General features: G+C 41.9%; 2 protein-coding genes across 6 annotated transcripts in view; one reads left to right on the top strand and one right to left on the bottom strand.

The window, feature by feature from the left end:
* COG5 (component of oligomeric golgi complex 5) overlaps nt 1-16918 on the top strand; it is a 163158-nt gene extending 146240 nt beyond the window's left edge. For 2 of the 4 annotated variants that reach the window (XM_077935795.1, XM_077935792.1), the window contains 2 exons: nt 542-621; nt 4577-4892. In XM_077935795.1, the coding sequence (XP_077791921.1) occupies nt 542-621; nt 4577-4691 (195 nt within the window). In that variant the 3' untranslated portion in view covers nt 4692-4892. Of the gene's footprint in view, nt 1-541; nt 622-4576; nt 4893-10429; nt 11655-14841 lie in introns of those variants that run through there. The other 2 variants (XM_077935793.1, XM_077935794.1) reach the window with 2 other exon arrangements.
* HBP1 (HMG-box transcription factor 1) lies at nt 5279-25155 on the bottom strand. Of its 2 annotated transcripts, none has more exons than XM_028747462.2 (11): nt 25053-25155; nt 19050-19242; nt 17705-17939; nt 16602-16734; nt 15727-15838; nt 15528-15640; nt 14825-14981; nt 12717-12861; nt 10680-11006; nt 7330-7471; nt 5279-6364 (listed from the first exon to the last, which is right to left on the bottom strand). In XM_028747462.2, exons 1-11 carry the CDS (start codon nt 25065-25067, stop codon nt 6353-6355), a joined length of 1584 nt encoding a protein of 527 aa, XP_028603295.2. In that variant the 5' UTR covers nt 25068-25155; the 3' UTR covers nt 5279-6352. The 2 variants fall into 2 exon arrangements, with proteins under 2 accessions (XP_028603295.2, XP_028603296.2); XM_028747463.2 differs by having other exon boundaries at nt 19050-19238; nt 25053-25131.
* Between the last annotated feature and the right edge of the window lie 498 nt (nt 25156-25653).

Below are 25653 nucleotides of genomic sequence, written 5' to 3'. Positions count from 1 at the left end.
GGGGTTGTGGCGCTCACCTTGCTTTATTGGCCGAGGGAGCCGGCGTACACCTTCCAGGTCATGTGGCCAGCATGGTGAACCAGAGCAGCGCACGGAAACGCCGTTTACCTTCCCACTGAAGTGGTACCTATTTATCTACTTGCACTTTGACATGCTTTTGAACTGCTAGGTTGGCAGGAGCAGGGACCAAGCAACAGGAGCTCACCCCGTTGCGGGGATTCGAACCGACCTTCTGATTGGCAAGTCCTAGGCTCTGTGGTTTAACCCACAGTGCCACTTGCGTCCCAAGACTAATTTAGTGGCCATTTAATTTGTTCTGAGCTGTTCTTTTACATGTTTCCAGAACAGTTGCCCAAGCCAAAGTGCTGTGGAGAAGCAACTATTTTTTTACAGTCCTATGTGGATGAGCACTAAACAATCTATGAATTGCTACTGATTACTGTATACCAACCCATGAAAGGCTGTTGCCATTAACTTTTGCCCAGTATGTGAAAATGTCTAGACATAATATTTATTTGTATTGATTTATTTCCTGTGAAAGAGAGCAGAGTGGACCATTGCACGTTATTCCCGGTGGCTTGATGACCATCCATCTGAGAAGGACAGACTCATTTTGATACGGTAAAACACTCTTTTTTTTCCAATTAAGTTTCGAAATACTGCAGTATTGCAACTTGGAAACTTTTCTCTTTCTTCCCCGCTGTTGACCGTTTGTACATCCTGCTGTCCCTGTCCAACCATGTGTGGAAGTGCTTTGGTGTATTCTAAGCAACAACTTCTATTAGGGCTTCTTCAAGACATTTATAGCTGCATTGGTTTCAGGGATTAACTCCAGACCAGCAAGGTAGTCTTTTATTAGACCTTCTTTGGTGCAGAAGCAAGCCAGATTTCAAATTACACAGAATTCTCTTATTTCCTACTGCAGGAGAAATTCATCTAATAAAGATGTCATCTTACTTATTTTATAGCTGTTTGGGGATTCAACTACTTGTATCCCTGTGCAGTACTGGCTCTTATGATATGTTTTGAATGATACAGTGCCTCCTGGGCTGTAATCCTAAGAATTGCAGCAGAAACTCTACTTAAATCAGCAGGACTGCTTTCCAAGTTAAGTATGTTTGGGATCAAGTTGGTTGTTTCGCTAGAGTGTTTAGAAAACTAAAAAGGGAAGAGAAGGAGCTTAGTGAGCAAGCTATACGGAACAAAATTAAAGCACTCTTGAAATGGCTTTATATATTAATTTAAAGACTGCAACACACACACACATCTCTGAATAGGTATAGATGCACATGCACACACAATTAAACAAATGAAAGAAACTATATAGGCAGTGCTGTGATTCCAAGCAGTAGTTTTTGCTGGAGCTTGTTTTACTTAAGGTAGCAGCTAAAATTAAGAATAAGGGCAGTGATGACTCCTCCTGAATCATACTTGAATGCTTATTTCACAGGATGCAAACACTTAGGAAAAAGAGTACAGTGGTACCTCGAGTTACAAACGCCTCAGGTTATAAACTCCGCTAACCTGGAAGAGTTACCTCGAGTTGAGAACTTTGCCCCAGGATGAGAACGGAAATCGTGTGCCGGCAGCGCAGCGGCAGCAAGAGGCCCCACTAGCAAAAGCACGCCTCTAGTTAAGAACAGTTTCAGGTCAAGAATGGACCTCCGGAACGAAGTACCAAAATTTTTGCTCCATAAGACTCACCTGACACACCTAGTTTTTAGAGGAGGAAAACAAGAAAAAAATATATTCTGCGCAGAGCGTGTAAGCGGCTCTCACTTTTCTTGCTTACATGGCTTCTGTCCCACTTTGTGCAGCTCTCACTTGCCCATCCCTCCTCCCGCCTTGCTGTAAAGCCAGCAAATCAAGAGCCGTTGACACAGCGAGAGCTGCACAGAGTGTCAACGGCACTTGCTCTGCTTTCTTCATAGCGAGTTACAGATGGGAGCCATGGCTCTGGCTACAGAGGCATCCCTCAATTCACGACTGTAGCAGCAGCCGAGGGATCCCTCTGCCGTCCAGTGCATTCGCTCCATAAGACGCACAGACATTTCCCCTTACTTTTTAGGATGAGAAAGGTGCGTCTTATGCAGCAAAAAATACAGTAGGTTCGTAACTAGAGGTACCACTGTATACGTAGGAAATATTAATATTCTTATTCAAGCCTCTGGCAGAGGTTCAAAATCATTTCCAAGTACCTATCCGGGGCAGGGATTACAACAGTGTTTGTCTGACACGTTTTGTTACATTCCCAAGTGCCCAAGAAGCTTTGCTGTTATTCCTGCGTGCCCAAGTAGGATATGCATTTTCCGTTTCCTTGTGGCGATTGTGCCATCTAGTTAGCTGTGTTCTACTAAACAGGACCACCAGCTAGCAAACGCTTCAGATGAGCTAAACAGTTACTTGGTAGAAACAGAGAGAAACAAGTAGTGGAATGCTGACCATTTTTGAATGTGTGTGGTTCTCCATTTAGTTGCTGTTGGTCAAAGAAAGGGAGCATGGTAAGCAGTGTGGAGCAAGCTGCCCCTTGAGACTATGCTAAACCTTACATACAGGTGGCATCTCACTCCAGTGAGCTCTGCCACTGCTTTGTTGGAGGGGATGTTGGGAAGGAAACTCTGGTGAGGATGTTCAGGGGTGAGGGAGTTTTGGCATGCCAGCTTTATGGTTTTAGTGATTGTGGTTGCAGAAAAAGTAAATATAGATTCAGGCCTCACCTTGTTTGTGTGTCAGAAATAAGCCTTTACACCATTCCTTCTCATAGCTGCCTACATGGTAAAAACATGCTATTGGAAATGTGAGGAGCAGCTTGTCCTAAAGAGATGTTATGTCAGTCTGGCAGCCTTGACTGCGTTACACAGCAATGCAGACTAGCTAAGGGAGACATTAAATTCCAATCTAAGGAAACCTAGATTGGCCGTACCTGAGATACCATTTTGGAGGTATTGGTTGCTCTAACTCGGCAAATTAAGGCCCGCGGGCTGGATCAGGCCCATTTGCCCTCTGGATCCGGCCCATGGAAGGTCCTGGAATCGCCGCTTGGGTCAGCGCGATTGTTCGGGCTGCGCCATTTTTTTGCAATTTTTTTCAGGCACCATCCCTCCCCCCTCACACGTGGCGGTGCCTCCTCCCGGCTTTTCCCCACCCTGCGGAGGGAGCTAGGCTTTGATTGGTGCCAGCCAATCTGAAGCCTTGTCACCTGCGCGCTGAGGCGTGGCTCAGACTTGCCACCCACCCGCCAGCCTCTCCGTCCATGGCCTCGCTGTGGGCATCGTGATGGGCGCTGGCCCCACGCCTGGTGCCCAGGAAAGCTGGCCCGGAAAGGAGAGGTGTTGCCACCACCGCCGGCTCCCAACCGCAGAGTGGCGGAGGAGGTAGGAAAACGGGGGATGGGGCGGGGCTGCAGAAAGAGGGGGAAAGAAGCACCCCTCTGACGCGTGCATGTAGTCTAGCCTGTCACAAGGTCTGGGGGGCGGTGAACCCGCCCCCTTCTAAAACAGTTTGCTGACCCCTGGTCTAACTAAACATGCTTTAATGATGACTTTTTCTAGACTGTTTGCCTATACATGAACCTACTTGGTATATTGTGCATAACAGGATTGGCAGATAGCAAAAGCGGACTAAAATATCTTTAGCTCATAAAATGATTATTTTCTTGCTAGTTTGCTATTATTTGTCTTGAGCAGGCTCCAATGCTGTTTGAAATGACTTCTCTTAAGTACTGCACTTTCTGACTTGTGCACAATCGTTTTTGTAATCATTTGGATTAAAAGAACAGGGGCTCATACTAGTGTGTTATTCTGTTAAACTGCTTGCTTAAACAGTTGCCACAACTGCCTCCTATCTCCTTTGGATTTCTTGCTTTTCTTTTCATTATCTTTTTTAGTCCACAAAATTGGTTGATTACTTCTTCACTATAGCAGCAGAGATCAGAATGTTAGAGAGTCGTCTATGGACAATTTTGTACTGGGAGCACAAGTGCCTCTATTTATGCTGTGTAATATCTGCAACTGTATGCTGTCAGTGTAGGGAAGGCACAGAATTACCCACTTCAGACAACCCTTATGCAGCCCTTCCTCACAAGCCCGTAGTTCTTGTAACATAGCTGTAATCCTTTTCAGTTGCAAAACCTACGGTGGTCATAGGTTCAGTCCCTTCATTAGTGGCATCCTGGTGTTTACAGACCAAATTGTGTTCAAGCTGCATTTCCAAGTGAGCTGATCCAGTTAAAACGTTCTGCCATAATAATGTGGTTGAGAATATAATTATCTTTTAGGTTTTGCATCTTTCTGAATTTTTCGATACAGTTTTGCATGATCAAAGAAGTTTATAAATCCATGTACGGAGGAAAAATACTGTCTTTAAATGTGTTTTGTAATCAAGTAAGTTTTTTAAATACAAATTTTCATAGAGAGTCATTTCTTTCAGAAATCACAGCTTAATGTGGAAATGGGCTGGAATGGACGTACAAAATAACATGTGCAAAATTGAAAGTGTGATCCATATAGTTTGTTGTTAGAGGCTCACATAACAAACACTTCCGATTCTAATGAGTATGTTTTTTTCCTTTAAACAGAGGTGCACTGGAAGCTTATGTTCAGTCAGTAAGAAGTAGAGAAGGAAAGGAATTTGCTCCAGTCTATCCCATAATGGTACAACTGCTACAGAAGGCACTGTCTACTCTTCAGTAAAATGTTCGTTGGAAGGTATGGAAACTCCTCTGACATATTTAATTTGTACTGGTAGGGTAATACATAGAATTAATATAAACAGCACCTGACTTTTGCAAAACCTACCAAGAACTATAAGACGTCAATACTTAAATGTCTGGAAATCAAATGCACTATGCAGTCTTCAGCTTTCCATATATAATAAAAAAACTTTTAAATGCTGTTCTAATGTCACTTTTTAATTTAGAAACCAAAGCATTTTGTATCACAAAAAGGCTCTTTTCCCTGGAGACACTGAAACAAGATTTTCATGTAAAGAGCTTCCAAGCTGACAACAAGAAAAACCTTTTGTGTATACAATACACATTTACTTCTTGGCAACAATCCTTGAGGTTTAAAGTCGCATTTTTCATATTACATAATTCTTTATTCCATGTACATTGAAGTAACAATGTTTTTATCTTAAACTCATGCTATATTCTGAGTGGAAATCTACTTAATTAAAAATCCTATGCATTCTTGCTTTAAGTGCTCCTCCTATGTAGCAATCCTATAGGTGGGTAATGGCATTTAGTCACAACTCATTTGATGTACATAATACTAGACAATACATTTTACAAATTTATTTGAAATACATGAATATAGTGTGCAAAATCATAGGAGCAACATCATAGACATGTCAGGTGCTGAAATTTATTGTTGTGATTCTTAAACAGAAACACACTCTTTATTTAGTAACATTAAAAGCTATGTTGTAATGTTCACAGCAAAAGTAGCCATAAATCTAACATATTTCCTCTACTTTTAGATAGATGGAGGGGAAACAGTAAAGTGCAAATGTTGCACCTACAGTAAGTGCAAAGTTTGTCCCCACCATAAAAGATGTCTTATGGCAAAATAAAATCTTTAAAATATGCAGCATAGGAACACCCGTCTCTCCCCCCCCCCCCCGGCAAAAAAAACCCCTTTAAGAATAAAATGGTGACACCACAAGAAGAAGCACCATTCTTTTGGGATAATGCAAGTAATGAATTTAACCCTGGGCCTTTATCAAGAGCCCTGGCAATTCTGCAATCCTTTTTATTCTTGCTGGGAAGAGATCACACCTCAAATAATTTATAAATGTGTTATCTTCCCAAAAAGATAACAATTTTGCTACATATAGTATACATATAGTATATACATTTCCTATCCACTTAGCCACACATTCTGGTAACTTGTTGGCACTGGGCAAACGAGAAGTTCATATATTATGTCAGAAAATCCCAGCTCCCAGATTTGTAGTTAATTACATAGTTTGTGCAATACATATTAATCAGCAATAAGAATCAATGTATAAACAGGTTACATATTTAAAATTCCCCTTTTTTGCATTTTTTCTTAAAAATAAACATTTATACAAAGCTCCTCTTCCTACTATTCTTTAGCACCACAGGATATCCATTTTCAAGCCTATTACACCTGATAGACATATATGTAGTTTGGAAGAAAAATAAGGCAATTTGGTTTTTAAATGCTGATAGTTTTTAGCTTTCTTAATGCTCTACTGTAATAAGCAAATTCTCATTCCTAACAACTCAATGCTGCCAGTATTTTATGGTCGCACCTTCACAACAAATCATGAATTCTTGATCATCAAGTCTTCTTCCACTATGTATTTGTAGAAGAATTCCGATCTAATGTTATTGTGAACCCTGTAAAAATGAGAACCAGAAATTAAGATGAATGCGTTGAGTGTGAGACTCAGTTTGCACATATATTACCTGCTTCAGCACAACCACACACAAAAACCCCCAATGGCAACCCTGTTGGAAGAACTTTCAGGTCATCTTGTGCCAATATATTTAATCCAAAAGCATTGCATTGGATCCAGGTTCCTTTCCTACAACAGAAATATTTGGTCTAAAAGGGAACCTAAGGATCCAACTCATAATAAATACTTTCTACAACTGGTTTTCCTTAAAGCACCTATCGCAAAATGAGTGTTACTTTATTCCTATCCCCCATTGTAAGGTGGTTTCAAAACCTGCCCAGAATGTAAAAGGCAGAGCCTTTCTATAGTCCTGTGTAGACTTTAGCTAGTTTATGGCTTCACCTATTGTTTGCGGCTTCACCTATTGGTTAGAAATATTTTTCTCTTTGTTGGCTCTGGCTTCTATGGCTTGAGGCAGTGCTGGCATCAATTTAATAAATTGATGGGGGGGAGTGGGGATGACGGATGCACTGCCATAAGGCTGAGTACTTGGTCAGTGCCAAAATATTGCTCTTTCAACAGAGCAATATATGGTATATGACCAGGGAAAGCAGGACTTTTTGAATGAGGATGATACACAGATTAGTTTTCTTAGACATTTGCTATAAGCAACTCAGATTCTTGCCCCTACCTTTAGATGTTAAAATCTACATGGGGAAATGCAAAAAGAGAGAGACTTTTTTACCCCACCTTTTGTGCATTATCATACAGTATCATGAAAAGGGTAACTTTGAACATGGACAAATGAATTCCCTATGAAAGGAAAAGCCTGCTGGTAAACATGGGGTTATATTTCAAATTTCACAGAGAATGTAGGGACGGGTGCCCTGCAGTTCTGAAGTATTCTATGTGAATTCCCAAGCACCAAGATGTGCACTAAAATGTCAAAGTAGAGGAAAAACATACTGAATTTGTTCGTTTCCGTTTCCAGCAGTCGGGATTTAAACGTTTTTGTTCTTCAGCCAAGGCCTTGGCTTCTAATGTGTACATCCGCCTTTCTTCATTTTTCATTTTTTTCCACCTGTCACCAAGTATCACACTTATGGCTCTGCAGGAGAAATATTTAGGAAATAGTCAATGCAAGAATCCAGCAACACATGTAACATTTTCTAGTATCCATTTCCTTTCTGAGGATAGCACAGGATAAAAATTATATACAAGAAAACACTCAAGTGTTCAGAGATAATGTCCTTGTTCGAGCTAGGTGCAATTGTTTATTATCCTGTGACACTGAATTAACTGAAAGGCAGGAAGTCCTACATGATTTTGAAGATATTTGTAAGTAATTTGTCAAATTTGGAAAACTATTTTTCTGTAAGCATGGATGATGGTAGAGCAAAGCATTCAGCTCATTACAGGGCCTTAATATTCAAGACTTCTACATATGTAATTACCGTATTTTTCGCCCTACAGTGGTGCCTCGCAAGACGAAATTAATTCGTTCCGCAAGTCTCTTCGTCTTGCGAGTTTTTCGTCTTGCGATGCACGGTTTCCCATAGGAATGCATTGAAAATCAATTAATGCGTTCCTAGGGAAACCGCCTTCAGACCAGGTCCGGGGACAGTCTGTCCCCCGACCTCTTCTGAAGGCTGGGGGGGGGGGGACAAGGGCTTTTCTTCCCACCCCCAGCATTTTAAAAAACCCCGGGACAGTGGAGGACTTCTCCGCTGTCCGGGGCAATCTTAAAATGCTGGCGGGCGGCATTTTAAAATCGCCCGGGACAGCAGAGGACTTCTCCGCTGTCCAGGGCGATTTAAAAGCCCCTGGGAAGGCAGGCAGGGGGGACAAAGATTTTCGCCCCCCGCCCGCCTTCAGAACAGGTCCTTGACCTCTTCTGAAGGCGGGCGGGGGCGAAAGTCTTTGCTCCCCTCTGCCTGCCTTCCCGGGAGAGCGGAGAAAGGCAGCGCGTTTCTCCGCTGTCCCGGATGGCTTTTGAAGGCAGGCAGGGGGGAGCAAAGACTTTCGCCCCCCGCCCGCCTTCAGAAGAGGTCCTGGACCTCTTCTGAAGGCGGGCGGGGGGCGAAAGTCTTTGCTTCCCCCCCCTTCAAAAGCTGTCCTGGACAGGCTTCGCAGACCTCTCCGCAAGCAGCGGGAGCGCTCCCGCTGCTTGCGGAGAGTTGCCAGCATGCCGAAGCCTGTGCGCGCTGAGATCAGCGTGCCCAGGCTTCGCGGCCCCGCCGCCCGGCATCGGAGCTTGGTTCCGATGCCGGGCGGCGGGTGGAGGTCCGAGGACAGTGGGGAAGATGCGCTGCGCTTCCCCGCTGTCCCGGAGATTTCCCTATGGGCTTTCGTCTTGCGAAGCAAGCCCATAGGGAAATTCGTTTTGCGAAGCGCCTCCAAACCGGAAAACCCTTTCGTCTAGCGGGTTTTCCGTCTTGCGAGGTGTTCGTCTTGCGGGGTACCACTGTATAGGACGCACTTTTTCCCCTCCAAAAATGAAGAGGAAATGTGTGTGCATCCTAGGGGGCGAATACAGGCTTTCGCTGAAGCCTGGAGAGCGAGAGGGGTCGGTGCGCACCGACACCTCTCGCTGTCCAGGCTTCAGGAGAGCTGCAGCGCCAGCCCCACATGGTTAGGGGACAGCGGGGAGGCGGAACTCCGCCATCCCGCTGTCTCCCGATGTGGTTTGGAGGCTGACGGCGGGGAGACGCGTGCTTCTCCCCGCTGACTGCCCCGCAAGCTCCGGGGACAGCTCGGAGGCGCAGCGCGTCTTCGTGCTGTCCCCGAACCTGGTCTGCAGGCGGGCGGCGGGGAGAAGAGCGCTTCTCCCCGCTGCCTGCCCCGCAAGCGCCTGGGGGGGGGGAATTTTTTTTCTTTATTTCCCCCCCAAAAACTTGGTGCGTCCTATGGGGCGAAAAATACAGTAATACCCATTATGCTTGCATCTCCTTATTGCTGAATACAAATACATTTCAATTAGACATCTATTACCATAATTCACACAATAAAGTGTTTTATATTTATTCCACTTATCCTGACAACTAATCTTAAAATAATGGATGAAGTCAGTATGTGTCTGCAAGTTCACATTGGGCCAGTCCAAAGTTGCAGAGTTTGGAAGAGTATGTATGTACTTTGCTTTAGGCATATAAAGATGTGTCCAAAACATACTGCTTGTGGCTACTTTAATAACAGTATATAAGAAACCACTGATAAATAAATTCAACATTAATACAACCACCAGTTTGTTGTGTGCCTTGCTATAGTTCTCCTTTGCTGCTATTCAGCAGTGCATACTCCCAGATAAGTGTCTGTAGGATTGCAGCCTAGAATACATAACATTTCTGCCATGCATGACAATAACACCACCTACCATTTATATCAGGCATATGCAATCTTGGCCCTCCACATGTTTTTGGGACTACAACTCCCATCATCCCTGACCACTAGTCCTGTTAGCTAGGGATGATGGGAGTTGTAGTCCCAAAACATCTGGAGGGCCAAGTTTGCCTATGCCTGATTTATATAATGCATACTTTGAGACAAGCTTACAATGAAGCATCTTGAGATCTGTTCCCTTTGTTTAAGCACCACTTTCCTAACTGAAAGCACGTGTTCCTAAATTTAAAATGGGGATGGTTAACCTACGGCCCTCCAGTACTGCTGGACCACAACTCCCACCATCCTCAATTGTTGGCCACGCTGACCGGCTGATGGGAGTTAGTTGGATGACCAGAGGTTAGCTATCCATTCATTGAAGAAAAGAAAGGGAAGAAGAGGTTTAGCAACCACATCTTTAAACACGCCCCATAATCATGGAAGTATGTAGTTAGCCAGGAATAGACACTAATAAGCCAAGCAATCATGTAGTTTTTTGTAATTATGCCACGTCATAATTTTGTTCCCGCCTGCTTCCCATTCCATCCATCAAAAATGACGATAGCACTGTAATAGGGCATGCTGCCACTGACAATATTCACTGAGTCAGACATGATGTCCCTTAATGATGAGTGCTTCTTACTCTCTGCTCTTTTAGAGAAAACTTCTTTTGTTTGTTAATCCACAGTTTCCAATGAGATGCAAACCGGGAAACTGTGTTTTAAGCACTTCTACAAACCCACTGCTTGACCCTTGGTTGTACAAAGAACATTACATCAAACCACATCAATATGCAAGTTTCCATTTTGGAATCATTTTCAAAGGCAATTTTGAAGGACCCCAATGAAAATAATATTTCGTTTATCAGGCCAGCAACCCACATCTGAACTCTCTGCACTTAAAATGTAAATCACAATCAGAAGCATACACATTCTTACCTGTTATCTTTCCCTGGATACATCTGAGTATATTCTACTCTGTACTTTTTGGCAAAAAGCATGAAGGCATTCATTGGTCTTTTGCATTTGTTGGGAGAAGTGGCATTCACAGTACTTGCAGTCCCTGAGCTGTGGCTTTTGCTGGCTTTACTATACAAAGAATTGGGTGAAATCTGTGATGACTGCGCAGGTCCACAGTTTGTACTGCATTCTGATCTTTCAAAGTCTTGGCTTCCTGATCCTCCACAAGATAAAGAAGCACGGCGTTGGCGAGCCATACTACTTAGCACATAAACCGCAGAGGAATCCATCGGTGTAAAATCATAACTGAAAGGGAGAAATCCGTTTAAAAAATAAGTTGCTGGTTTTATTTTTCAAGTCTAGATTTACTCTCAAATAGTGGTGTGAGGTGAGAATATTCTCCGGAGAATAATCTCGAGAATGAGACTATTCTCCCCAAACTGTAAATTCTAATGTAAGAACCAGTTTTACAGCCCACATTATAAAAATCTAGTAAATAACTTAAAACTCCTAGAAGAAGAAAACACAGCTTCTAACAAACTCGGTGAATTTTACACAACCATCAATTTTGTTCTATGATCAGATGATCAGTGTGGAACTGAAAGCTCTGTTACCAGTGGAGATGAAGATGGTGACTTATCCTCTTAAGATGTTTGAGGAGTCAATATAAATTTGTAAACATTTGACACTTGTTACTTAAAGCCTATTTTTAAAATAAATTTATTTCTTGTGACAATTTATCAGTTATAATTTAAATACATTGTATGTTGCCTTACTTGTCTAAGCAGATAGCAATTTGCATTTCTGGTGTTATGTCACTTGTCATTACTGATTATTTGTGTTTTATTTTCTGGAAATAATAGCATTTATTTTAAACTTTATATTGATTGTATTAGTGTTGCACTGAAAATACTGTACCATGTAGATATGCTTATTAAATAACATACTCATGTAGCGGACCTGAGTTTTTTTATAGTCCCTTTACTTTAAAAGCTACATTTCATACATAAACAACATAATTAGAATTCAAAGTTAGTGGCAGGCTTAGTGATTAACATGAGTCATTCATGTTGAATTTTCAAGTTTGGTGCAAAAAAATAATAATATCAAAGAATACGAATTCACTGCATTGAATAAAAGTATCTGTACAGTTTTTGGTTGCCATCTGAACAAGTTTACCCATGAAATAAACATGTATATTAGCAAATTATAACTTTTTCAGTACATTAAAATTATATCATTTTCAATGCATTAAAATGAATAATCTCCTATTTTAAATTAAAATTCTCTAATATTCATATTAATCAAGAATATTATCCAGAATATTCTTGAGAATATTCTCCAAAAAATTATTCTCAAGAATTTAACATCACAACTCTCAAATAACACCTAACAATGCTCCCATTTGCTGGATCTTGTCCTCCATCTCATTTAGTATATCAATTAGAGGTAAATTCATCTCTTATTCATGCCACACATTCTAACTGAAGGCTTGAAACTGGTCGTTTCCTACCCCCTAGTGGAAGAAAACTGATAATTCTATAGATTTTTTATTGATACTACAGGTAAAGCTGATATGCAGTCAACCATGAATAAAGAAAACAAATTGCTAAAATATAGTTCATGTGTCCAACATTTCCAAAAATAACACCCAATATTGTATTTAAACTGCATTCTAAAAGTTTTTTTACAAAAAAACCAAAACCCCGCACAATCAGTTTTATTTAAGATTGTCATCATCTGCTACTTGTTCAAGGTACTGTAAGAAAAATAAATTCATAAAGTCTGAGAAACATCATTGACTGTTTTTTGTGTGTGTTTAAAATTTAAACTGGAATAGAAGGAACCAACAAATTGTTAGTAACACCTAAGAAAACCATGGAGAAATAGTTAACTTGATACTTACACTATTTATCTATTAGTTATATTCATGTGTCTTTCTTCCACCAATCAGTGCTCAAGGTAGCAAAAAAACAATTGAAATAAAATAAAATACTCTCCATTCTTAAGAGTTACCTTTTGAATGTATCAAACACACCCGAATCATCGAAATTAATGGCATCAGGGTGTCCTGGAGGTAGACATGTATCTCCAATGTGCATTTCACAACATGGAATTCCATGCTGAACCACAGTCAGGCTCGGATAAAAAGATGACCAGCCTGAATGGAAAAAACCTTGAATTAGATAAATAGTCCAGCAACTCAGATTTTCTTTATTTAGAGTCCCAATAGCACGAAACACAATTCTATATACATCTGCTCAGAAATAAGCCCCACTGTGTTAAATGTGGCTTCCTCCTTAGCAAATGTATTTAGAATCGAAATGTCAAGAATATGAAGGCGATTTAAGCAATCAGACAAAGATCTGCCAGGCTCTCACTAAGAGTGGAAAAGTGAGTTGGAGGAATGCTCTTGCACACATTCATCTGTTTTGCAGGCTCTCTTCCCTTCCACGGTTTCCCTCCCATTGTGAACACTGGGATAACAATTACTGAGAGAGATTTAGATCAATTACTGACCTGGTCTCTTATCTCTCCAGAGTTTGGGAGCATGTTGTGGGATCAGGACAGCTTTTGATCCAAGCTGTTCCCCAACCCTCCCTGACACACCTTTGAACCAGTTTCAACATGCCCAATTCTGGGCTGGGCTAGGGCATCAAGAGGTTTCTGCGCCAGGGTGGGGGCAAAATCTGACACAAAATTTCTTTCTCTAGTGTGGCATCGAATCTCTAATGTCAGAGAGGGAGACCCAATATATCCTATGATCCCTGGGCATTGCACCCTTAGTGTTTCCAGGATTGCACCCTTAGTGTTCCCCTAGGTGTTTTACAATTAGAAATAAAACACATAAGGAACCTGCCCAAAGTGCCATGGAGTCACCACATATGTAGAGAAAGGGGAGAAAGAGGCTTTAGAATCTCAGTATTTCAGAACAGGAAAAAAATTGTTGTTCACATCATTTTTTTAATTGCTTATTTTAAACATATCCTACCACCAAAGGAGTGGATAGTCTAACAGGACTTCACCACTTACAGCAAGGAAAATATTGCACAATTAAGAGCTTACGGCTTTCCCTCTGCTCCATATCAATATCCAAAAAGTCATGGGTATGATGTTATCTAAAGTTAGTCATGCTTAACTCCTACTGAAATCAGTGAGGCAACTGAATAATGTCTGGGAGTAAATGCAAACAGCACTATTTTCCAGGGAACTTGAGCACAATTGAGTTTAGTAGGATCAGGGGTTATTTGGTAAATAAAGCTCTTCCCAGAAGTTGAATGCTTTCATTTGTTCAAATAATATACAAGGGTAACAGTTGATTTTCAGTATCATGGAAGACATCAAACTTTTCCAGTACCCTAGGACCTGCTGTGCCTGCACATAAAGGAGTTCAGATGGCACAAACCAAACGAACGTTACAGCATAACATCATGGCAATCAAAATATTCACCATTGGGATGCTACATGAGTTTCATTGCAAGAGATAGCAAACGCTTTAATTTACACATAGGTATCTACCATGCTGGAACCTGCCAGAAGAGTTCCAGACCTCCTTCTCCAGCAGGTATTTGCATTTAACATAAGCCTGCTGTTCTATATTTATTTATATCCTGCCTTTTTTCCTGACAGGGACTCAAGGCAGCTAACATAAAAATAAAGAAGTGCTAGAAACTTAGAAAAAGCAGTAATTAAAAAACAATCAAACATTTACATATGAATATCTTTAAAAATCTGGTAAAACCATACAAATAATTATAATGAAAACAGTATGATACTGGCCCTTCCATTAAAAATTGACAGTTCCCAAAAGCCTGCTGGAACAAGGTTTTATTTTCCTCAGAAAAAAGTCTCTAGTATTAGAGGTGTTCGCTAAATGTACTAACGCTGGGAGGTTGAAAGAACTGAGGAGGATGTACATGGAAGTTTTAGACATTTTCTGCACAGAGACAGAAGAGACTGCAGAGATGAAGAAGAAAGTTTTTGACATGGTAATAGATTGGTTTTTTTAAAAGCAGAGGTAGAAAGACTCTGACAGTTTATGGCAATAAGAGGATGGCTGGATTACCAGAATATACTGTACAGTGATGTTCTACATGCATTACAATAGTTATAATAATTCTTACCTTTGTTTTTAACATAGAAAGGATGATCTAGTCTACACTCTACAGTAAGCAAGCCATCTGTCACTGTGCCAGGATCAAAAGTCAATTTTAGAACTGACTCGCCAAATGAAACACTTTCTTCATGGGATATCAACTTCAAACCATCAGATCCATATCCCTGTAGAACAGGCGAGCTTTGGTTATTCAAGGAACACGTGAGTCTACGGACATTGAAACTACTCTCATCCTAAAAGAACTAAGAGTGTGTAATTTGTTTGGCAAAAACAGTCACTTTCTCCTTCTCACAATATTTCTGGCTCAGCCACTAACATTTATTTCACTTTAGTCACTAGATTTGTTTACTACATATATGATCAGCCACAATGGGCAAGACGTGCCAGGCAGGAGTTCCTTCATATGTAATCAGCCTAGTTTGCAGCAGCACTTCAAACGAGGAAACTTTCCCTTTGACACTATCGCCAAATAGTTTAGCATCAGCTGCTTGTCTTGCGCAAGCTGCCATTGTTCCTGGATATGCAGCCAAGTAGCCAACCATACCTTTCTACCCCTTCCTCACAGGCTACCCTACTAAGATGGCTGCATGTAAATGCTTTCCTTTGCTGTCTGTCTCTCTTTAAAGCATGCAACGTTTAGAAATTAACTCAGGCAAACAGTTGATAAATTGCTGTGGTCATTACAAAAGAATATGAAAAGAAAAACTTACTTTGTAAGTACTCACTGAATCATCCATTTCATTTTTACAGGCTGTGGACCTAGCAAAATCTTCAGCATCCTCCCATTCCTTGTTGCGTCCTTTATGAAAGCATAAACGTGTTCCTAAAGTTTTATTAAAAAGAAAATTAGTGTCATCAAAATGACAAAACCAATTATTAAATCCTGCCATGTAATATATGGCATTTTACCTTTAAGGAAACAATGCCAAACAGTTGGAGGCCAGGAGTGGCACCATCCTAGATCATCGTCATCTGACAGGGATGACATACAGAAAATTCCAGACTCTGATTCACTATTTGTCTGTTGAGAAAACAAAGCCACATAAAGATTTTTAAATAAATATTTCTAGGTGGACAATATGAATATTTTACAGTTTCTTGCAAAACCAAGCTGCATGTGGTTTCTAATATTTCACTTAATCACTGCCATGTCTTTTCCCAAGTATTCTTAAATTTTACATCTTTTATATGACTCTTTGTAGCAACTACATTATGGAACAAATCTTTCACAAACCAAAGACCCAGTTCCATATTTAAGCATTCCTGTGCTACTTTCCTCATTTCTGCCTGTCTGTCTGTCTCTCCCTCTCACACACAAAGCTCACCCCACCTTAGTGTGTCCCCCTGATGCTAGACAAAATGACACGTGCAACATGATTAAGGCAAACAGAAAACTGCCAAGACAACTGTTCTCAAAAATAAGTGATGCTAAAAATGTATGTTTTAAATTGGCCTAAGAACCAGAATACAATGTTCTGTATTGACAGTAGCAGAAATGAATAAGACAACGTTCCATGTGTTTTGATGTTTTGTTTCACAGCTTCTCTCATGTTTTAATCTACTTGCCAAGCATAAAATAGTGAACATCATAAAGCTTGGTCTTTTGTAGTTCATTCTGTACCTCCCTTGGATTGTGAGCTCTTCAAGCTATGTACGCTACCACAAAGATTGCTCCCAACACTAAACAAGTAAAAAATCTAAATGAGCAACTGGCAAAGTAAAGCTATTTCAATTTCTAAAAAGTTTAAATCTGGTCTTTAGCTAGTTCAATAAACAAAGCTTACCCTTTCATGTCTGACAGGTGTTTCATCAATGTGATGCTTAGGAAAACCAGAGTCACTCTGAGAGGATTCTGGTGGAGGACGTGCATAGGAATGTAAACTTTTGCTTGTAGCTATTAGATGAACAGGAGATGATCTAGGAAATAATTGTTAAATATATATATATATAAGCAGATATTGCTCAAGGAAGGAAAGAAGGAAAAGCATCACAGGTACACCAAGAGTAATTTATTGACAATTCTGAGATAGTAATGTCTTAGTTGCTTCTTTGAACAGACCAAAATCAGTGGTTCCTGAAAAAATAAAAATCTTTAAATGTGTTTGGCCAATAAATTATACTCTGTAACTTCGAGGTCTTTTCTCCCTTTGCGTATTTGGCAATAGAACATAATGCTGCTAACATTTCTATGATGTGCTTGGTTTCATCAACAAATACTGTGCTCAATTTTTTTACTATTTTTTACTATTATCACACCGCAGCAGTCTGCCCCAGTGTTACCAAAACACATAGATGAAAAAGAGGTTAACACAGCAAGTAGTCCAACCAATGCTCATTGCTACAAAGAAAGGAGGGCTGGGGAATAAACTTAGTAAGTTCCTTGAAGACCTCCTTATGCCAGGCTATAGCTGGGGGACACAAGGGAGAATCAGCCCTTTAGCTACAGTGTTCTACATGGCAGGGCAGCCTAGAAGCTCCAGCCTCCTGCCACCCTTTCAGCTACAGAACAGTGACTGAGGGGCCCAAAGCAACAGCGAGCAACATTTTGGTTTATTTAGATCGTAAGCAAGTAGACTGGGTGGCACACAAATAGAAGGAGCAAAAATAAATTTAAACAATAAACTGCTAAAGCAAGTAAACGTGATAATTGTCAACAGCCTACTTTAAAAACAGGGACTCTGCAATTACCATTAAATTTTTTGTTTCATGTTATTACATGTTTAAAACAGTTGCTATGCCTTTAGACAACCACCCATGCAAGGAGATTCCAGTTGTAAAAGGGTAGTATCCCAAAGTTTAATGCAAAATAAAACTCTTTAAACAATATGAATAATGCTGCAAGCTACAAAATGGATAGAAATGTAAGAAATGTGAATCTGCACCACACCTGTTATAAAAAGAGCACTGCATTAGAGGACTCTGTGGACTAGTAGCTATGTTTGCCAATTCTGTCAACCAGTTCACTCCATTCTCACAAGTATAAGCATTTTCTGAACTGCTGCTTGAGGTATGCTGGTTCCATGAAGGCCTTGAATATTCCTGATGCGAGACATCAGCACTCAGCTGGAAAAGTGCAGGTGGGGTAGAATCAGTGTGAACAGCCTGCAGTTCAGGAAGATCATCTGCAAAGAAGAGCACATGGTCTGATTGATTCCTACGGATTAGACCAGCACAACCTAAGGTCTAGAGGTCAATTAAGGTCGATCTCCCCGGCTATTATGATTCAGGGGGGATGACGACAAATTTCCTATTGTCCATGGGCATTTCCTACCTTCAAGGCCCATCACTGCACCATCACACCAAAATGGGAACATGAAATGTCCTGAGCTGGGTGGAAGGAGCCCACACCTCTAACTACACCAGTATTGTCTGTTTCTGGAAAGGCTTTTGCTGACGCAGTTTGGGATTTTGACACTGCTTATCCCGTAGGCCAGGGATTATCAAATTATGCCAGCAGCATTGGAAATGGAGGGTGATATATGTAGGTTCTGAACTGTCCCATCTGAGTTTATGTTTAAACACAGGAGTCTCCAGAGCAAGCAACTTGGTATGTTTCTGGAGGGTCCCTTCATAAAAACTACACTGAACACACAATATCAAGCAATGAAGAACTCAACCCAACATTTGTGCACCACCTCATATTTGCATGACTGAAGCAGATATTGACAGAGGTGGAGCTTCATGTGCAATTTCCTCAAATAGGACAGATATTATATTATTTAGAATATCTAGAATTGGCAATGCCCAGAGTCTTTGAAACCAACCTTATCTTGGTATTTTCATCTAGTGAAAGGTATATTGTCACCCTTTGGGAACAGTCTTCTAAAAAATGAGGAAATCATATGGCATCAGCAAAGAAGCAGAAGACATCCACCAATTGTGGCCAACTTCCAGCACATTCATGTTGCTATTATTACAGCATTCTCTGCAATTTCAAGCTGACAATGCTCCTTCCCTCCATGGCAAACTGAAGGGAGTTTCCAAACGCATTTGTTTTTTTGGCATAGAATCAAGTCATTCAAGGGAATGCAATAATAAAAATTCAGCAAGTTTGCCTAATTCCCTTGCATAGACCCAATATGCACTCTAGATCTTGGCCAAAGTATCTGGGCTAAATGAGTCCCACTCTCAACTCTACATACAATTGAATGGTACCCAATGAATGCTATATGAATCTCATTGTGTAACACAAATGCATACTCAGTTTATTTTAAGAAAGCCAGAGTATTTACCAAGCTCCATGTGCTCATCACAAGATGCATATCCAGGAGAAGATGGGAGGTTCTCATTACACTTCAGTAATTCCAATGATTCATTCATCCTTGAAGTTCTCTTGTCCACCACTAACAGGAGTTTCTGCACTGCATTAGGCATCTGGTTAGTCTTAACTTCCCAAACCATGGTAGGATGTTTCAGATTATCTGACTTAAGCAGAATGAGAAAATTACATGCATTAAGTTACTACAGTTACAACTGCATGAAGATGGATTACCAAGATCTATCACCCCCAATTCACTATAAAAATTTTTGCCAATTAAAATGTCTCCAAGACTCATAGCTAACTCTTGCCTGACATTATTGTTCTACACAGACTACACAATTCATCAAATGTAACATCTCAGCATGATTCTTTATACAACCATGCTAACAATATGTTGCATTCATTGGTTAAAATGATGGAATGGTATGTTTTATAGTAAGAGCTATTCTAACTAAATTCAATTTATCTGAATTTGAGGCAGAAAAGGGAGTATTTTGCTTCTTTCACAGGGTTGAAGAATCTTCATCAGTGTGTTAAAAACATCAGTGCTGGCTCAGTGCTGATAACACCAAGGATGCTGGTTTGATCCCCATAAGGGACAGCTGCATATTCCTGCATTGCAGGGGGTTGGACTAGATGATCCTCAGGGGCCCTTCAAACTCTATAATTCTACTACTACAACCATCCTAACCATAGGGATTTGACCTACAATGGCTTCTAAACAGAGAACAAGGCTGGGAACATACATATGAGCAACCTAATTGGAACTCTGAACTCCCAACTTTGTGATGGGCTTCTGCAAAGAGGACAAAGTGGTGAGGATGTCAGAAACTACCCAACAGCCAGTCTTGCAACTGACATTTACCCTAAAATGCTTGACAAGTGGGACTGAGCAAACAGTTCTTTTGTCACCCTCATTGATGCCAAAGATGGAAATGATGGAAGTTATTATTTGACATTTGGAAAACCAAGTACACCTTCCACTTCTAATAAAAAGAAGAGTGCAACACATTAGAAATACATAATGCTGCTACGCAAAGCATCAGCTATGGTGTTGGCCTGTGGCCACAGCTGCCATAACCACTGCTGCCTTTATGGATGCTAGCTTGATCACTGAAAAAGACCAGAGTTTCAGCTGTGGTGAGTTAAGGCTGCAAAAGACGGCTGTAGTGGATGCTGCTTGGCCAACCATTCAGCATGCAGGATAGTATGTATTCAGCAAAATGATAATCCAGACACTTTTGTGCTCAGATGTTGACTTGAGGGGCAGAGATTACACACTGGGAGATCTTCCTATATGTCCGAGGAAGACACCTTCCATAAACCCCAGTGCTTCATCCCTGCTGGGAGTTGACAAGACTGGTCTGGCGAGGTGTATGAACCTCCTTTGGCATGTAAACTTACTACAGCAGAAGTAAAAAAGTTTACTGGCAAGCCAATGCAAGTTCCACAGTGGCCCTGTCATTCTCAGTCTTATAGAGAGGTGTGAGAAACAAGTCACAGAGGCAGCAGGCAGGGTATATACACATGAGAAAAGTGAGGGCTATATTAGAGGCCAAGAAGCAAGTCAATGGCTGATATCCAAGAATGAATAAAAGCAAGACTTGATGAAACCTGTTGTTTAAATTTCTTATTAACTGATGTCATTACTGTCTAATGTTGTTTTATGATTTCAAGGTAATGTATACTTAGTAGGATGTTTTATGTATATAAAACTAAAATTTTATAGCAGTACTTAACATTCTCAGAAGGGAAAACTAAAATTATTTGGTTTTCCAATTTATTTGTTTTTTAATCAAAAGTAGCTTTACCAAGCTAAATATTGTCCAATAACAAACATAATGGCAGATTTGAATTCCTCACACCCCAAAAAATTATTTGTAAGGCTGCTCACTGAAGAAATTTGCAAAAATTAAGTTTCACTCCCTAAAATGACACACCCTTCTAAAGCAATAACTTGTTACTCTGAGTAATAACAAAAGCCAGCCATAAGGTCTTTGCATATGTCAGATAGCAATGGATAATTTACAAATTAAAACCAAGGCAGAAGAGCAACAATCAAACATCATGTGTAAACACTTTCCTTTATGCATCTTGAAATACAGAATCAGTCTGTAAACAGCAAGATTCAGCCATAATTTATACAAAAAAACCTCTGGAAGACAAAATTTGCAATCTTCAAGCTACTGAATAAATACACAACTTAAACTCATATCCCAACATCACTCCTAACAACAAAGTCAGCTGGTGAGTGCTAACCACAGTGTAGCCAAAATGGGGCTTCTTCTAAGAAATAAGAGGGAACATGCGCAAGGGAATTCCAGGACTAGTTAAAAAGAAAGATAGGAATAAACCCTAACGGGGGACAGGGGGAGGGGACTTAGACACAGACCAATGAGGACGAGTGAGCATCCCAAGTGTTTTTTCAGGGAGGAGGAATCAAAAACTGAGGGAGAAGGGAAATGGAATGGGGTGTCCTAGAAGAGGACATGGCTGGTTAGAACCTGAGCAGGAACACTCCATACTGCAACATTTTGTTTCAGGTCTCACTAGCATATTGTTTTGCCTTTCAGAGAAAGAAAGCCAAGTACTGTAGCAAGGCAAAGAGCCAAATTGAGTCCCTGCAGGAATTGCATCTTGTCCCCCTCCACTTTGTGATTCAAAATTTGCCCACAGAAATTATCCACAAGGAAAAGGTTTTTTTAAGTAACAATTCCAATCATTCTTACAGAATTCCATAGTGCAGTCATTTGCTGCCTAAAATGAGGATTGTGGGGTCACTTGATGTCAACTGACTGATAAGTGGGCAACCCCACCCATCTATCAAAATGGTCCGTGGAAGGGGCTCAAGAGCCACGTACTGGCTGGATACAGAGCCAAGCTCTCCACTAGTCAGTAATCAGAGTAGACTGCTCGGAAAGCAATATACAGGTGTGCGCAGATCTACAGAGGAAACTGAACCCATCCACTAGAGAAAAACAATGCCAGCTTTCACACATAGGTATCAATTTTGAGACAAAAAATGCAAATAAGGCATAAAAATGCAAATGAGGTCCAGCGCCGAGGGCCTTCTGGCGGTTCCCTCATTGCGAGAAGCAAAGCTACAGGGAACCAGGCAGAGGGCCTTTTCGGTAGTGGCGCCCGCCCTGTGGAACGCCCTCCCATCAGATGTCAAAACGATAAACAACTACCTGACATTCAGAAGACATCTTAAGGCAGCCCTGTTCAGGGAAGTTTTTAATGTATGATATTTTAGTGTTTTTTGGTTTCTATGGAAGCCGCCCAGAGTGGCTGGGGAGATGGGCGGGGTACAAATAATAAATTATTATTATTATTATTATTATTATTATTATTAATTGTTATTATTATATGAGTAGGATTTTTCTTTCTTTCCTCATGCTGTTTTCATCCTTAATAACTTGTAAGTCATTATATAAACATCCAGATGGCTTTTCCACCATTGTCCTAAGAATTTTCTAAAAAAGAATTAACTATTGATTGAATATTGTTTCTTTAATTTGAAAAAAATTATATTCACATGCCAGTACACAATATGAAAATGGGCAAGATTACAGTGTAGAAAGATGCTGCTGACCACTCACTGTAAGAAAGCCTTCCCAAAGAAGATCTGCATGGCTACTTCCCTGATGGCATTCTGCCAACAAATAAAAACTTTTAATATTTTAAAACCTTTAACTTGCAGATGAGTTCACAACCTCTGTTGTGCAGTTAGCTAGCAGATGAGATTCCCATCTGATGCAATATTACTTGACATTGCAGTTCTTATCATAAACTTGTATTTTACATTACTATTCACCTTAAGATATCCACTGTATTTTTAAAACTGTTGCATTTCATTTCAGGTAGGTTTTGGCAGTGTTCAATTCATTCAACATTATAAACAAACAACAGGTGCACTCTTAAGATTGCTTCACATGTTCCAATTGGACACTCGTGTGAATGATGCATGCTTAAAATCGTAACAGGCAAGGAAATCAAGTGCATTTGAAAACAAGTATCCCGCTGTCAAAGATACCTTTACATGTATCAGTGAGCCAGCACTGCCTGTAACATGCACACATCTTTATTTTAAAGAAGAAGAAGAAACCACCACCACAAAGCTTTCTCCTGTCTCACTTTATTCACCAGCAACCATCAAAGCTGCACAAGGCAAATCACAGAAAGATTCTTCTCAGTTGGTGGATTCAGTGTTCCCTCACCGCCCCCCAAAAAGGTCAATGGGGGGGGGGGCAGTGCAGAAACAATGGTATCTTCACAGCTAGAGACAACAGTAGCCACCAGTGACCCTCTGGCCCTCCCTACAGCCATGCTTGGCCTAGTGCACCCCCTCTGGCTCCTATTTGGTTTGCCATCTTCACGCAGCTCAAAGTATAAGGAGGGTGAGGAACATTATCAAGGGTCTAGAAATCAAGCCTTATGAGGAACAGCTGAGGGGGTTGGGCATGTCTAGTCCAATAATAATGACTTGGAGAGGAGATATGACAGCAGTCTTCAAATATCTAAGGGGCTGTCACATGGAGCAACCTTAATTTCTCTTGCTCCAGCGGGTAGGACCCAAAACAATGGCTTCAAGTTACAGGAAAGGAAATCCTGACTAAACAGGAGGAACTTTCTGACAGTGGAACCGTCTCCCTCGTGAGGTTTTGGACTCTCCTTCCTTGAATAGTGTTGTTGTTATTATTATTATTATTATTATTATTATTATTATTATTATTATTAAATTTGAATGCCACCCTCCATCCATAGATCTCAGGATGCTTCACGACACAAACACACAATGCTTTTTTTAATTAAAAAAAAACAGGTTCTAAAGTAGAGGAGAGGCTTTAGTTGAGATTCCTGCATTTGCAGGAGGCTGGACAAGATGACCCTGGGGGGGGGGGGGGTCCTTTCCAACCCGACAGTCTGTTCTACGACTCTACGAAACATGCAGGGTTTGCACAAGGGAGAAGAGAGAGAGAAGCTGGATACAGCTGTGCGGTTACTTAATTGATGCCACTTCCCGCTGTTATACAAGCCGAGAAAGTGGAAGAGGGCGGCCAGCCCTGATCCAGCTAGCTCCTCCTGCTGCGTTTCTGTCACTGTCAGCCCCGCCCCTTCCCCCCGCCCCTCCCCCCCCGCGCAGCGTCTCGGGATCTGCGCAAAACAAGAACAGGAGGCGGGGGGGGGCGGGGAGGACTCTCGCGCGCCGCCCGTTCGCCAAGTATCTGTCACGCGCCTGGCGAGAGGGGAGGGAGGCGGTTGGGAGTCACGCGCGAGAGCACGAGCCGCGGGGCTCCGATTGGTCCCTTTAACAGAGCGCCGAAAACCGGGCGGAGCGCCTCTCCCTCCGCCCCTCTCTGGTCACGTGGACCATTGCCTGGAAGAGGAGCGCTTCTCCCCCCCCCTCGCCCCTTGTTTATAAACTTTTTCCTCGCAGGACACGGCGCATGCGCCCAAAGGCCCCATTCATTCAGAAGTGCGTAACAACAGGACGAGGCTTGGGGTGGGGGCGGGGAAAGGGGCCCGCGCCCCACAGCTGAGGGGGGAAACGCTCTCGGGCGTCGAGAGAAGGGCCCGTTCCCCTCAGCTGGCCAAATCAGCAAGCGGGTCTCTTCACGCAGGGCGAGGCGGAGGGGGCAAAAAAGGAGGAACAGAAGTGCGGGGGGGGGGCTCTCCTCGGGTCTAACGCCCCCCTCGCCTGTGGCAGTTTGCCCGTTGCCGTATTGGAGGGGGTCTCTCCCCCCCCCCCCCGGGGAGTCGCGCCCTCTGCTTCCTCCCCTCCTTTTCTCCTCAGCCGTTTTTCGGCGCCTCACAAAGTGACCGCCAACAAAAAGCTTCCCCTCTGCCCGCCCCACCGCGACGGCCCTCAGGCGGGAAAGAAAAGCCTTCAAAACAACTTATTTCCTAACTGTCCGTCCGCTTCCCTTCCTGACCGCCCCTCACGCTCGCTCCAAAACTTCTCGCTACTTACCAAACCCGTCGCCATTACAGGACTCCCTTCAGCTTTCTCTTTCCCCGCCCTCTCTCTTTCTCTCTCTCTCTCGGGAAAGCCCCGCCCGCCTTTTTATGGACTTTGGGCTCCTAATGGCTCCGGCGGACGCCCATCAAATGCCTCTCTCTGCTCATTGGATCTTGCGAATGCCTGTCAGGTTTCCTCCGTGGAAAACAGACTTGTTTTGATGTCCTTCCGCGCCTTCGGTTGGACGGGAGGCCCTGCCAGTCATCCCGAACGCAGAGTCGTAAATAGGTGTTGGCCAGCCTCCCGAGCCGCAGAGGACAGTGGGATTTGTTGTTTCTCTTCGCCTTATAAGCTAGCTAAGCGCAGGGCTGATGAACACCATTTCCCAGAAGGCTCTCGGTCGTTGGTAAACAAGACTCTTAGGGACACGTGTATTTCTTCAACCAGCATATTGTGGCCCTGTAGGGACCCTTTAAGTCAAACACAGTAGCAAGGAGGAGCGCTCCTGTTCTCCATATCGTAGATACGTCTCGAAGAAGGGGAGCGGATAGGAAAAGAGATGGTTCAATGCAGATAATACCACTCAAAAGAAGCCCAATCACGTTCGAGTTTT

This window comes from Podarcis muralis, chromosome 10 (assembly GCF_964188315.1).
Source record: "Podarcis muralis chromosome 10, rPodMur119.hap1.1, whole genome shotgun sequence".
In the NCBI taxonomy this organism is placed as follows: Eukaryota; Metazoa; Chordata; class Lepidosauria; order Squamata; family Lacertidae; genus Podarcis; species Podarcis muralis.
Note: the sequence above shows the minus strand (reverse complement) of the source record. Positions and strands in the feature narration are given on the sequence as shown.